General features: G+C 44.1%; 1 protein-coding gene and 1 long non-coding RNA gene across 7 annotated transcripts; one reads left to right on the forward strand and one right to left on the reverse strand.

Moving 5' to 3' along the window:
- The first annotated feature begins 2,012 nt into the window (after positions 1 to 2,012).
- LOC127314995 (putative F-box protein At1g53550) lies at positions 2,013 to 2,669 on the forward strand. Its single transcript, XM_051345537.1, has one exon. It carries the CDS (start codon positions 2,013 to 2,015, stop codon positions 2,667 to 2,669), a length of 657 nt encoding a protein of 218 aa, XP_051201497.1.
- Positions 2,670 to 4,537: 1,868 nt separating this feature from the next.
- Positions 4,538 to 9,605, reverse strand: LOC127317766 (uncharacterized). 6 transcript variants are annotated; one of them, XR_007861455.2, is made up of 7 exons: positions 9,481 to 9,605; positions 8,410 to 8,490; positions 7,924 to 7,977; positions 6,454 to 6,637; positions 6,292 to 6,364; positions 5,743 to 5,827; positions 4,538 to 4,840 (listed from the first exon to the last, which is right to left on the reverse strand). It is a non-coding gene; the product is annotated as an uncharacterized lncRNA (long non-coding RNA). The 6 variants fall into 6 exon arrangements; XR_007861453.1 differs by having other exon boundaries at positions 8,311 to 8,490; XR_011747894.1 differs by having other exon boundaries at positions 8,410 to 8,574.
- Positions 9,606 to 13,026: the final 3,421 nt, after the last annotated feature.

The raw sequence follows: 13,026 nt of genomic DNA on the forward strand, positions 1-13,026 counted from the left end.
CACTACTACTTCGCTTCCGCTACTATTTGTGTTGTTGAACAATATATTTGTGTAATATTAGATCATGTGATCTATGGTTGTAAGACAAGTATGTGTTTTAATAAATGATGACTCTATGCTACTTCCTATTATGTCTCGCAAAAACAATCTTCCTGGGATTGCGATGTATGATATAATAGGCATCTGGACTTAAAAATCCGGGTGTTTACATCGACCACGCCAATACCGGATCTGGGCATGGAACGGGTAGATCTGGGCCGCAACATCTTCTTTTGGTTCTTTTTTCTTGACTTTTTTTACATGTATCTTTTGAATCTTGTGCGATTCATGCAGTTTTCTGTGTTTTTTTTGGTTCGTGATGACTTCCTTGTATGGATCTTGCATGAATCCTATTGCAAATCGAAATCTACATCTATATTGATTGAATTTTGTTTCACTTCTCTTGAATCTTCTATGGAGTGTGTGAATCTAATATGGATCTGTGTGCATCTACAGTCTTGATATGAATCTTGCATAGATCCATACATTATGAGTTCCTTTGTATGGATCTTGCACTCAAGGCATCAGCGGTTCCCTCGGAGGCTTCTGTAGTGCTGGGCGGCGCGAACTCGGCCGGCGGCAGGCAAAGGGCGACGAGCACAGCGGTGCAAGATTCAGCGGCCACAGCCGGGCGGGCCGGCGGTGGCGAGACCTGTAGGGAAGGAGCAGGGCACTGCGTGGGCTGGGTGGCCTCCCTGGCTGCCTTGCGTGCGTGTTGGGGCAGGGGTCCCGGGCCCTGCCAAGCCCACTTCACCCCAGATCTGGTACCCGGCAGTTGCCTCTCTGGCCATCTCTGGGGTTTGTATGTCGACCCTCGCGGTGGTGGTTCTTGTATCCCTCGGTGATGCAGCGGTCCGAGTTGGGACGCCGGGGCGGCGGCCCTGGAAGGGGGGAGCTTTCTGGTTGGCGGGCCATCCAATAGCTCAGCTGCTGGTCGGTGCCATGGTCGTGAGGGCGATGTGGTATTCGGTGAGTTGAGTGTTGTGGGGTGTGGATGGCGGTGATTTTGCCAAAGGGAAACCTTTGTCCCTTGGGCCACGGCGGCGGCGTCCACGGACGGCGTTCCCTTGTTGATGGCGCTGTGAGACCAATCTCCGTCTACTTCGTCCGGGTGAAAACCCAAGATCCTCGGATCGGGCGGCGGCGGCACTCCGGTGTCGTGCTCTTCTTGAAGACACCATCTTGGAGCCCACAACACGAGGCTCATCAATGGTTGTGACGGAGGTGATACTTCGGCGATCTTCGGCAAGGCTTGCTCCGTGCCTTTTCCTTATCGAGCTTTCTTGGCGCTACTTTTCGGTCTGTGAGCAACGTGGGTTGGTTCCCGGTGGCGTTTCTGCGACGGAGGAGTTCTGTTGAGGCACGCGTGAAAAATGGCTCGCTCTCGAGTGAGCTCTGGCCCAACACTATAGCTTCCAGCTCTGCTCGGAGTCCTCGTAGATGTTTTGGCTGAGCATGTTGGTCGCGCTTCTGGTTGTCGCTTCTTTAGTAGTTCGTGTGGGTGCGTGGTTTTATTCTCTAAGCTAGGTTCAGCACTTTGTATCGTTTTCGTCATTAGTGGCTTTGTTAATTTAAAGTTGGGCACTTGAGTATCTTTTATCTAAAAAAATTTAACACCTACCCGTCATTGCCATCATTTCTTTTTCTCGCTCGCTCCTCCTCACGCAGATGCACGGAGAAATCGATGCAGCGATCCATCCACCACTCTGCCCGCTCCACCTTCCGGTCCCCGGAGGAAGCTAAGTATAGTTTCCAAAATTAATCATCCGAAATATGGACTGGTTCGGCGATTGTACGGCGCTTCCCTTCGTTCTTAGGCGTAGTTGATTTGGAGATGCTCTCCGAGTCCGATTCAGTCCATCCTAGCCAATATAATGGATTACGAAGCTAGCTGTCCTGCACCGCAAACCGGCAAACGGCATAGGGAGAAGAAAGATAGGCGAGCGATCGACGACATGAAACGCACAGAGGACATGGTGGTGCCGCAGCTACCATCAGCGAGGAGGCCGGGGACCAAGCGGAGCAAGAACCAGCGGGACGCCTCGGCCTCGCTGCCGCCGTTACCAGAGGAGATACTCATCGAGATCTTCGCCCGGCTACCAGCAAAGACCGTCGGCCGCTTCCGCTGCCTGTCGCGCTCGTGGGCCGGCGCGCTTTCGTCGGCATCCTTCGTCGACCTCCACCACCAGCAAGCCAATCAGCAGCAGGCAGGCCTTCCGCCCAATATCCTTTTCACGACGGCGCAGCGCTGCCTCCAGGCGTGGCGCGACGGCCGTCCGGTACTGCATCCGCTGACGGGCGACGCCGCGCTCTCTCTTCTCCCGCAGCTAGACCACGACCGCGCTCTGCGCGTGCTCACCGCCAAGCCCTGCCACGGCCTCGTCCTGCTCCAGCGCTGGCCCTGGCATGGCCACTACGTGTGCAACCCGAGCACCGGCGCGCTCTCGCCTCTTCCTGACACCAAGATGCCGTCCAGGATGTGCCATCGGTACATTCTGCTACCCAACACCTTCCTAAACTGCGTCTCCTACGGCCTGGGTTACAATCCGGCTGCCAAGGAACACAAAGTCGTAAGGCTCTTCTACCTCGACGGAGGACGCTCCGCCGCTGCGGTCGATCACTACCTGTGAGGTATTCTCAATTGGAGGGCGCCAGGCGTGCGCGCACTGGAGGCCAGCTGCCCAGCGCGCCCCCTCGTGCACCGTGCGTCCGTCGACGCCGGCCGTGTTCTTTAGTGGACGCCTTCACTTCCTCCAGCAGGAACCTGGCGGTTACATCGTCACCTTCGACGTCCATGACGAGACTTTCGGTTCCTTGATGCCCCCGTCCGGCCTAGACAATGTCACGTTCGAGCTGGCAGTGCTGGATGGATGTTTGTGCCTTCATTATGGCGATGCTCCTACCGGCGGCGACGACGTCCAAGACACTAGTAATTTCTACATTTGGCGGCTAAGATCATACGTTGGCGCAGGGCAATGGGAGCAGCTATGTTCCATCCGACCACAGTCTTGGCCTGAAGCTCTGGTGCACTTAGACCGGATCTCTCCGCTCGAAATCTACCATGGTGGTAACGGACACAAGAAGATTATGTTCGCCACGTCCACTTTGACGGTGTTCGCGCTTGACGTCGACGTTGATGGTGGCGGCGCGCCGGAGATCCTTCTCTCGCCGCCCACAGGTGACACTTTGGTGGATAGCTTGATTGAGTCCAACTGTGGCTCCCATAGTACCGTGGGTCTCCTGGAGGAGAGCCTAGTGCCGGTAGGCCGCGGGAGCGAAGAGATGGTCTTCTCATCGCCGTCAACAAAGGCTTGGTCGGATGTTCTCAAGTGGTTGCCGACGCGCTCCGTTGTTCCGCTGAGACGGGTGTGCAAAGACTGGCGCGCAGTGATCAATAGCGACCGGTTCATGCAGCTGCACGCTATCCATGCAAACATACTAAGCAAGAAAAGCCCCAAGATCATGCTCATCGACCCTCTCTCCGGACTCTTCTCCACTCTGCCACGACAATGGAGGGAGCTACACCCGCGGAATATGGAGGGGTTCTTCTTTTGTCCGCGCTTGGGAAGTAGAATGGTGTGTTCTAAACCGTGCCACGGTCTCGTTGTCGGTAGCTATACCACACAACAATATTCCTTTGATTTTGTATGCAACCCCACCATGGGTTACTACAAGGAGATGCGCCTAGATCCCGGCGGAGATGCCAATTTTCTTGCCGGCATGATCGGACTAGGCTACGACTCGAGGACGAACAAGCATGTACGGGTACGCCTTGTTTACCACGAAAGAAACATGGACACTAGGAACTATCAACTTGAGTGCTGTGCTATGTCCATCTCACGGACACAGAAGCGGCATGGAGACCGATCGCATCTCCACCGAGGCCGGTGGCTGAAATGCCACTACTGTACGGTCCATATTTAGGGGCACTTCAAAGTGCCCTAATAGGTAGCCAAAGTGCCCCTAATTACTTTTAGGGGCACTATGAAAAGTGCCCCGGATGCTTGTGTCCCTAAATGTATTTGGGGCAATTTGAATGAAATGCCCCAAATACATTTAGGGGCAGTTTGAAAAGTGCCTCTAAAGGTTTTTAGGGGCAGTTTGAAAAGTGCCTCTAAAGGTTTTTAGGGGCACTTTGAGATTTGCCTCTAAAAGTTTTTAGGGGCACTTTGAGATTTGCCTCTAAAGGTTTTTTGGGGCAGTTTGAATTTTGTCTCTAAAGGTTTTTAGGGGCACTTTGAGATTTGCCTCTAAAAGTTTTTAGGAGCAGTTTGAATTTTGCCTCTAAAGGTTTTTAGAGGCACTTTGAGATTTGCCTCTAAACGTTTTTAGAGGCACTTTGAGATTTGCCTCTAAAGGTTTTTAGGGGTAGTTTGAGATGTGCCTCTAGAGGTTTTTAGGGGCAGTTTGAGAACCGCCCAAAAAGCTTTTAGGGACATTTAGCCGCAACTCTAAGAAATGCCACAAAACACTATTAGAGGCAAATCTAGGAAAATGCTTTAATCTAACAATACATGCAAATATAAACAGCAATGTATGCACATAATTCAAATATACAAATGTACCAAAAAAGTATTCAATCCTGTAATACATATATACTCCCTCCGGCCCGATTTACTTGACTCGACCCATGCACAACTATAACTTAATGAAAATCCATCTTGGCCCGTACGTCGCCCATTCTTGATGTCCAGCCTCTACCAGGTGCATTGCAACTCAGCCCATTCTTGATGATCATTATTTCTGAGTTTTACTCCTTCACTTTGATATCCTTCATAGATATTCCAGGAATGCACTTTATCTGCAATTGAGATATAGATCATCGTAATCATTAAAAGAACACACACTAATTGACAAATATTGGTACAAGAAGGAATTTCTCGCTAGATGTCATGGGCTAAAAGGATGAAAAACATCTGCCACTAATTGCAAACTGATGCAGTAACTGAAGACTAACAGCTTGTTTGGATGGCGACTTGGCAAAAATTTGCTGGCCCAGGCCAGGCTCCACTTCTTCCCAGGCACGAACGCCAGATGGCAAACAAAACTTACCCTAAATGCTAACAGGCTAGCATGGTGGATTGGTGTTGTGTTGTGCCATGGGCATGGACTGAACTGGTGGTGTGTGTTTTCCATTCCTGCCTGCCATGGACAAGGATGTCTCAACTCATGCTGTACTCTCACTTGCTTTACACCCTGTTCATCTAAGTTGTGTTCGAGATAATAGGTCAGAGCATCTGAATTTTACATGAACCAAGTATTAAGCTAGACAAAAGCAAAAAATGTATTAGCTGCTGATTATGATCGACGGCTTTCTAGCTACATACCACAAGTATCTGCGTGTGCCATGTCTGTGTAAGTGAATCTCTGAACCTTTTTTTTTCTTTTTGGCGGTGGCAATCTCTGAACCTTTGATGTGCCTGCTAGGTATATGTACCTTATGATCGATGGATTTGAGTAAAGTGAACGAAAGACTTGGGATTCCACTGAATCTTAGGAATCTCTCTAGTTCCACTCCACATGAAATTAATTCTTTGCAGCGAGCAAGCAAGCAAGGATCTATAAAACTTTTACATTATCAGATTTCCTTATCAGATTTAGTTTAAATGTGGTTACACGCAACTTACTTCATAACTGATACTGAGAAAATCTGAAGCTTTATGAGCTGAATTAGAAGTAGAACAAAAATGTAAGTAAAGATACCTGAACTTCAGGTGCCCACGCGCCTGCTACCTCGAGGCCCATGATAACTGAGTTCACCTTCGCCTAGCCAGAAGAGTCGGCAACACTGCAAAGAGTAGCTGGTTCATAAATCATGAAAGTAAAGCGATGAACCTGAGGTAACAACATGAAAGTAAAGCGATGAACCTGAGGTAACAACATGAAAGTAAAGCCATGAACCTGAGGTAACAATGCTAGAATAGTTTGTTCGTCAGTTTCAGAGAAAGAACGTATAAGAGTAACAAAATTACAATGCAAATCAACTGGACTAATATCATAGCTATATCTAGTGCCTCTATATCAGTAAACCTCAAGCTGATGCGGTCAGTAACTTGTTCCTGGGCAGTTCGGTAAACCAAGCTCATCTATGATACTTTTTGCATCCAACCCTCCCCTTAACAGCCTTGCTAACGATGTTCATCCTCAATAATATCAGCAAAGCACTAGTCAAATTTAAGCCCTGAATTATGAAGACTGGAAAAGGCGACGTTCCTGAAATAAATCTTAGAGAAAACAAAGAGTGTAGTCTACCTTTGTTAGCACTGTCATCCTCATCTTGCTATTTATCCCAGTGAACCTTCAGGGCAACAGCCGCCTTGCTCTCCTGCAAAAATAAACAACATTAGCATCTATGAAAGCTCACGTTTTATTGACTAATAAATCACACGGCATCTCCTTTTATTCAATCCACACCTTGTTGTAGTTTGTGTACTTCATGGCAATTCTTCATCTGTGAGATCCTGATGACCATTGACTGCAGGTTGACACTGTACTTCACAAGCGATTCAAGAGTATTCAGCTTTTGCTCAGCATTGAGAGGCGAGGGCACTGTGATCAGAAGCTCTTCCAAGCAAGGGATGGTGAATCTTGAATACAACTGCATCCACAAATCACAGGAATTAGCCATGGTCACACATGTCATACAAATAATTGGTACTGTACTACGATGTTGCAACATAGCAACAAACAGGGCAGGTCACTCACAACAAGCATGAAAATTTAAAACGAATAAACACTTACAAAAATAATTTAGCTAAGATGCACTAAATATTGCGTGCAATTTGTGAGGAGTAAACATTTTGAAAGATGAGTTAACCGACACAATATATAAATATGTAGTCACAGTAATTTTCATTGTGTTATAGGTGACAACACACATGACATACAGATTACAATAGCAGGTTCAGTATGTTCGCAACTTTAAATTGCGGTAATCATAGATAATCACTATAAGGTAGTACGGTTAAATTCAATATGGTCAAGATAGCAAGGCAAGGAAACGGCTAAGAGGAACATTGTTCATAGGCAAACTGATCTTGCAGATCTAGTAGAGCCAGTTTATATAACTCATGCGAGCTCTTCGTTGTTTTCCAACAACATTTTTACATGTTGGCATGCATGTCCAAGATCAAAAGTTACGCTTTTGAACAGTTAAAATGTCATACTTATGGCTTCGGCTTCATCACCTTGCCCTTGAGAAACAGCTATCGAATGCGTGATCAAAAACCCAATGAGAAAATGATGCCATTGTTTTGGCAGCAAGAACAAAATCCTTTTGCAAATCATTTTCCAAGTACTCTTTACCCTCCTGGTTTGTTTCTAGTCTCTCAGGAAGATCCTCTCTATCATCCTCCACGTACCTTAGCTCTCCGTTGTTTTCCAAATACCTTTTGCGAATCTTTAGTGGCCCACAGGCTAATAAATTATAAGGAATAACATGTCCAGTAAAAACCAAAGTATTACTTCAGGTCTAGATTAAATGCAGATTACCTTTTAAGTAAGCTAACTTTTGATAAATAAATGACAACCCATCGGTTAATAAATCTGGCAAGACCATAACCAAAAAGTGTGTAGAAAGTGCCACACATCTTAACACTAAATATTATTACATATATTTTAGTCACTTTCACGAAAGATGAAGAAAGAAGAAAAGGTATTCGATATATTATCTAGCATACAACTAAGAACTCACATTTAATTTATTATTCTGGATACTTCTCGTACACAATATAAGTTCTTAGATCAATGTTAGTGAGCTTATATACATGATATATGCATGTTGCAGACACTATTGTACCATGTTCAAATCAGTGCATTTTCTCTTCTTCAGAAATGTAAAAACTGGTAGCCACGAATAAATAATGGCGGAAGAACTAGAAACACCTTGGTGGTCTTTGATCCTGGAAGTCTTATTCTTTAAAAAAACATAAGACCCACCTGTAGGAACAAAAATCATATGAGAATACAAAAATATAAAGTAGAAACCGATGAACAATATAACCATGAGAAAGCAAGGTTAGGCTCCTAATTTAAGCTACTTCGGAACTCGGATCTAGGTTTTGGAAATAAAAGAAATCTGGGCATAGCAGACAAAGAAATAACGACAACCCAACGACAACAACATATCAGATTATTTAAATGTCACCTAACATGGGATCACTTTATGTGGTCTATGCATTTACTGCATGAAGGAAAATGAGCAGAAATTATATGCAAGAGTATGACTAAAATATATGAATATTAAATAAGAAAATTATGCAGTGTAACTACCTATAATCTATAACAATGCTTCTCAAGGACAAGGTTCTCTTGAGTTGATGCGGTGGATATCCATAAATGAGGTACAGAAGTGGACGATGAATAGTATACCACAAGGTCCATGGCCAACATGGAAGCTGCGTGTGCTTTAGCATCCTTTTTTATTTTGCCGCAACCATGCCTGACAAGGAGCTATAGACATGGTTGACTACTGGTACACACATACTTTCATGCTAATATATTGTAGATCACAATTTCTCTTTGGTACACGCATACCTACAGGTCTAAATATATTAGCACATATCATATCTATACCTTCATAAGGCTATAAATGACCGAGTCTAGCTACAAGGAAAACTGGTTCTAAATAGTATTAATTGCGTAGCTACTCAGTTATACACTACAGACCAATGCATCGTTCAGTCAATGAGACATGTCAATACAAACAACTGTGACTACTGAAGGCCAAAATTAAAAATTGCAAGGGCAACTAATCTTAGCAGGCAACAAACAGGACATAGTCTATGGCTCTATGCTCTAACAGGTAATTTTTACATCCTATGACAGGTGATAGCCATGGCAAGAAAGAACAAACAACACCAATCAGGATAAAGTTTGCAGCTAAACAATAAAAAAAAAGATAGGAAATGGCAAGAAATAACAGGAGGCCGCTGGCTAAAAAAATTTAAAAAAAGAGTTTGCAGATACAAAATAAAGAACCAGAATAGCGCCACAGCGAAGTAAAGCGGGGCGTGGAGTATTAATTTTTGCAAGTACCTAGCTAGACTACTGGCAGTCAGTTGAAGAGGGTTCACAACAGAATATAGTAATGGTAGTATTCTCTAAATAGGATTACAACTCACAGAACTGGGTTCATGACAAACATTTCAGAACAAATAAAAAAAGCACAGATTAGAAAACACAAATTTGTAGTATCCAAATTTCATACTCATTCCATTTTGAAAAGGATAATAATGATTACTGGAATGATCTGAAACTGTTAACTGACAAAGATCTATTTGTTTGAGTAATAGCATAAGAGTACATTAGCTAGGCTCCATAACAGAAATTATAGAATAGAACTACCTAGGGGAGGCACAAAGATTATTCTTGATAAAAATCATATGCCAAGGTCTAGTAAAGGAGGACTTGGGGGTATTGATGCCTTGCTGCGGAGCTTACCGTGCATACATGTGAGGATCATGCCAAGGTCAATGGTGGGCGTAACGAGCACGCGCACGTCCGTGCTGGCCAGCATCGTTAACCAACCGTATTCTCCGGGTTCAACTACAGTAGTTAAACCAAAACCTAGAAAATTTCATATAATACAACAATTGTTTCTTTGTGGTTATGTTTAATCATATGTAAACCCTAATTGATCATTACTTCTACATATAATTTCAAAACCTAGAAAAGAATTAAAATATATACCCTTATTTCAACTACTATTTAAAACCCTTAATTGCATTTACCTTATTTATCATTTATTTTAAATGATAAAAAATATTATAAATGCCTGACTCAATAATAACTTGAACTTAGGATTTACTGAATTCAATTTGCTCATCAATTTATTATATAACAAATAGGAAATCCTAATTCCATAATTCCAAATGCAACCCTAATTTTATTAGGAATAAAACCCTAACTCCATCATTTTTTGTGAAACTCTAAAATCCTAGGAATTGTGAAATGCGATCATATGAACTTAACATTCACTCATAGATCTATAATTAGCAACTAAATAAATATTCTTGTTCTCATAAAATAGTAGAAGCCATATTGAGAACAAGCAAGTGCGTGTATGTTTGCCCTACTCCAGAGCCCTCCACGATAGACACCTCGCGGAAAGGGTTACTAGTTTTTATTGGTCGTAATATGCGATAACTCTCCTCTCGCACACTATCTCTCCTTCACACGCAACATCTCCCCCTCCCGATGGCACACCGCCGCCGCTGCTCCATCCCTTCCCGGGCGCAGCAGCCCCTCCATCGTCTCTCCTCAGGTGCATCATCCTCCCAGCTCCTCCCACTCCTCCACGCATCCCCGCCCTCCCAGTCTCGCATCCTCAATCCAGTACTCATGCATGAGAACGTGTTTGCCCCATCCAAGTAGGTTGTAGTGACAGGGAAAGGCGGCGAGGGGTCGAGGCCATTGGCGCTGGATCTCCTGGCGGCGTAACCGATAGAGTCCATTTTTCTTGTATTTACTTGCAGTTATAAATATTCGGCAAGTGCTCGGCTCAGCTACTCATGTGCACAATATATTACTCTCCTTTTGTAGAAACACAAAGTTGTTTGTCCTAAAGTTTTATTCATTAGAAGAAGTAATACCGGAATGCCCTTTTTCTGCCCCTGATTGGTGACATAACTCAGTGTTATGATAGACCAAGGTCACCTATCAGACATAGTCGATTCATATAATTAGAATACAGAGAACTATTTTGCAGCTTTCCATTTATTTCTTGTGTTGATATTATAGTATGTTCATTTGGAACTGCAAGATACGAATGAATTTGCTAATCTCACCTTTCCTTTTTTAGCAATACTATTGTAAAGCATATGAGATGAATGGAGTTGATTCAACTGTTTTGATCAAGATATATCCAATGCAGGAGTACATAAGTCTCAACTTTGTTAGATCATCAACTAGTGGGGGCAACTAGCTAGTTCAGATTATCAAGTAAACTTATTCAGGTTAAACTTGTTACTGCCCCAATAGATGTATATCAATTGGGGCACTAGTCAAACTGCCCCAATAGGTGTATAGCAATTGGGGCACTAGTCAAACTGCCCCAATAGGTATATAGCAATTGGGGCACTTTTTGAAACTGCCCCAATAGGTGTATACCTATTGGGGCACTTGTCCAAACTGCCCCAACAGGTGTATACCTATTGGGGCACTTCTCAAAACTGCCCCAATAGGTAGGGTATTAGAGGCATTTTGGCAAAAGTGCCTCTAAAAGGGGGTATTTAGGGGCACTTTAAAAAGTGCCCCAGGGCAAAGTGCCCCTAAATCCCTACCGTGTAGTAGTGTGCAGCCCGTCCATGTGGACGGCAAGCTCTACTGGATGGTGGATCCAAATCTTGCTGGGACAAAGTCTTCTCCAACTCCAGGCAGCGGGTGTGAGATTCTGGCACTCGACGTCGGCAAGGAAGAGTTTGAGGTGCTGCAAGGACCCCGATGGAGCAGCTATGATGAGATCACGTCCATTGTCGAGCTCGACGGCAACGTCTGCGTCGTGTGCTCGGACAGGTGCGCAAACGCGCTGGTCATATGGACGTTGGATGCAGGCAATGTATGGGCTATTAAGCGCCGAGTAGAGCTCCGGGAGTTTTCGCACGAGTATTCCTCACAAGAGACCGCACCCATGGCTGTCGATCCTACGGACGGCAGGTTGCTGCTCAGTACAGGCAGGGCGCTAGGCTATTACAGCCCCACGACAAGAACGGTAGAGACCATTCACCGTCTTGTCGATCAAGATGCCATGAAGTTTGCTCCACTTCTCAGCGAGGAAAGCTTGATCTGCCCGTATATTCGCTTCCAGAAAGCCACCTACTCTGTAGGCATGTAACGGCAAGTACCCTTGCCCATGAACGAACCAATGTACGTCTCTGTATTTCATAGTTTTGATGTGAGCATGTAATCTGATCATTAGCCTAGTCCCTTCCGATTAATATTGTGTCCGGGCTATATTTCTAGCGTATCATAGACAGTGTATTCCAATATTAATCAATCAGCTTCCTTAAGTAAATCCTTAAGTACAAGTTCCAGCAAGCATAATTTCCATGCTAATTAACCATAGCAATTCCATGTATAAACACATGTTTCAATTCCATAATGAGGTAACAGAATATATGAAATTCCAAATAAATTGAATATAGTTATAGGACACATATTTCCTACAAACCCATGAGTGACACATTAGCTCGCCAAAACATCTTATAGAACTTAGATTCCGGGGAAAGGCGTTTTTTTCTTCGAAATAGGGGTATCCCTGGCCTCTGCATCGGTTGATGCACACAACCTTTTATAAAAAAAAGGAAATATTCAAGAGTTACAATCACGGATCAACGATATTCGATACAAAAATCAACCATGTGAAATTAAAAAAAACATGATAAGCACACTAAGCATCTTCCAATCTCTTAATAGGCCGCCAAGTAGCCTGGTAGAAAATATCATGGGCAACCATTTAAAGGCGGTTGCATCCAGAAACCATGCACTCCCGCTGGTCCTCCGGGAGCAAGAAGCGCCAAAACTGGATCCAATGGACCATAGTGTGAATAACCTGCAGAAAATTTGTAGAATCCCTTTTGTTAAACACAATATCATTCCTGCAATTCCATATTGACCAACATAAAGCTGAAACACCAATGCGAATCCTAGCTTTATCTATTTTGTTCGTTCCGTTAAGCCAATTCCCAAACATATTTGTGATATTGGATGGAGGAGGAATATTATATGCAAAATTACTCGCCAAATGAGTCTAGCAAACGGACATGAAATAAACAAATGTTCAATTGTTTCCTCGGTGTCACAGAAATAACATTTTGTATTTCCAATCCAATTCCTCTTTACTATAGTATCACGAGTCAACAGAACTTTTCTACTAAGGAACCACATGAAGATTTTAATTTTTAGTGGGATTTTTAATTTCCAAAGATATTTGCGTAGGTATCTTGCATGACCATTTAACATATCAGCATACATAGACCTCACAGTGAA

The sequence above is a fragment of the Lolium perenne genome, chromosome 7, assembly GCF_019359855.2.
Source record: "Lolium perenne isolate Kyuss_39 chromosome 7, Kyuss_2.0, whole genome shotgun sequence".
In the NCBI taxonomy this organism is placed as follows: Eukaryota; Viridiplantae; Streptophyta; class Magnoliopsida; order Poales; family Poaceae; genus Lolium; species Lolium perenne.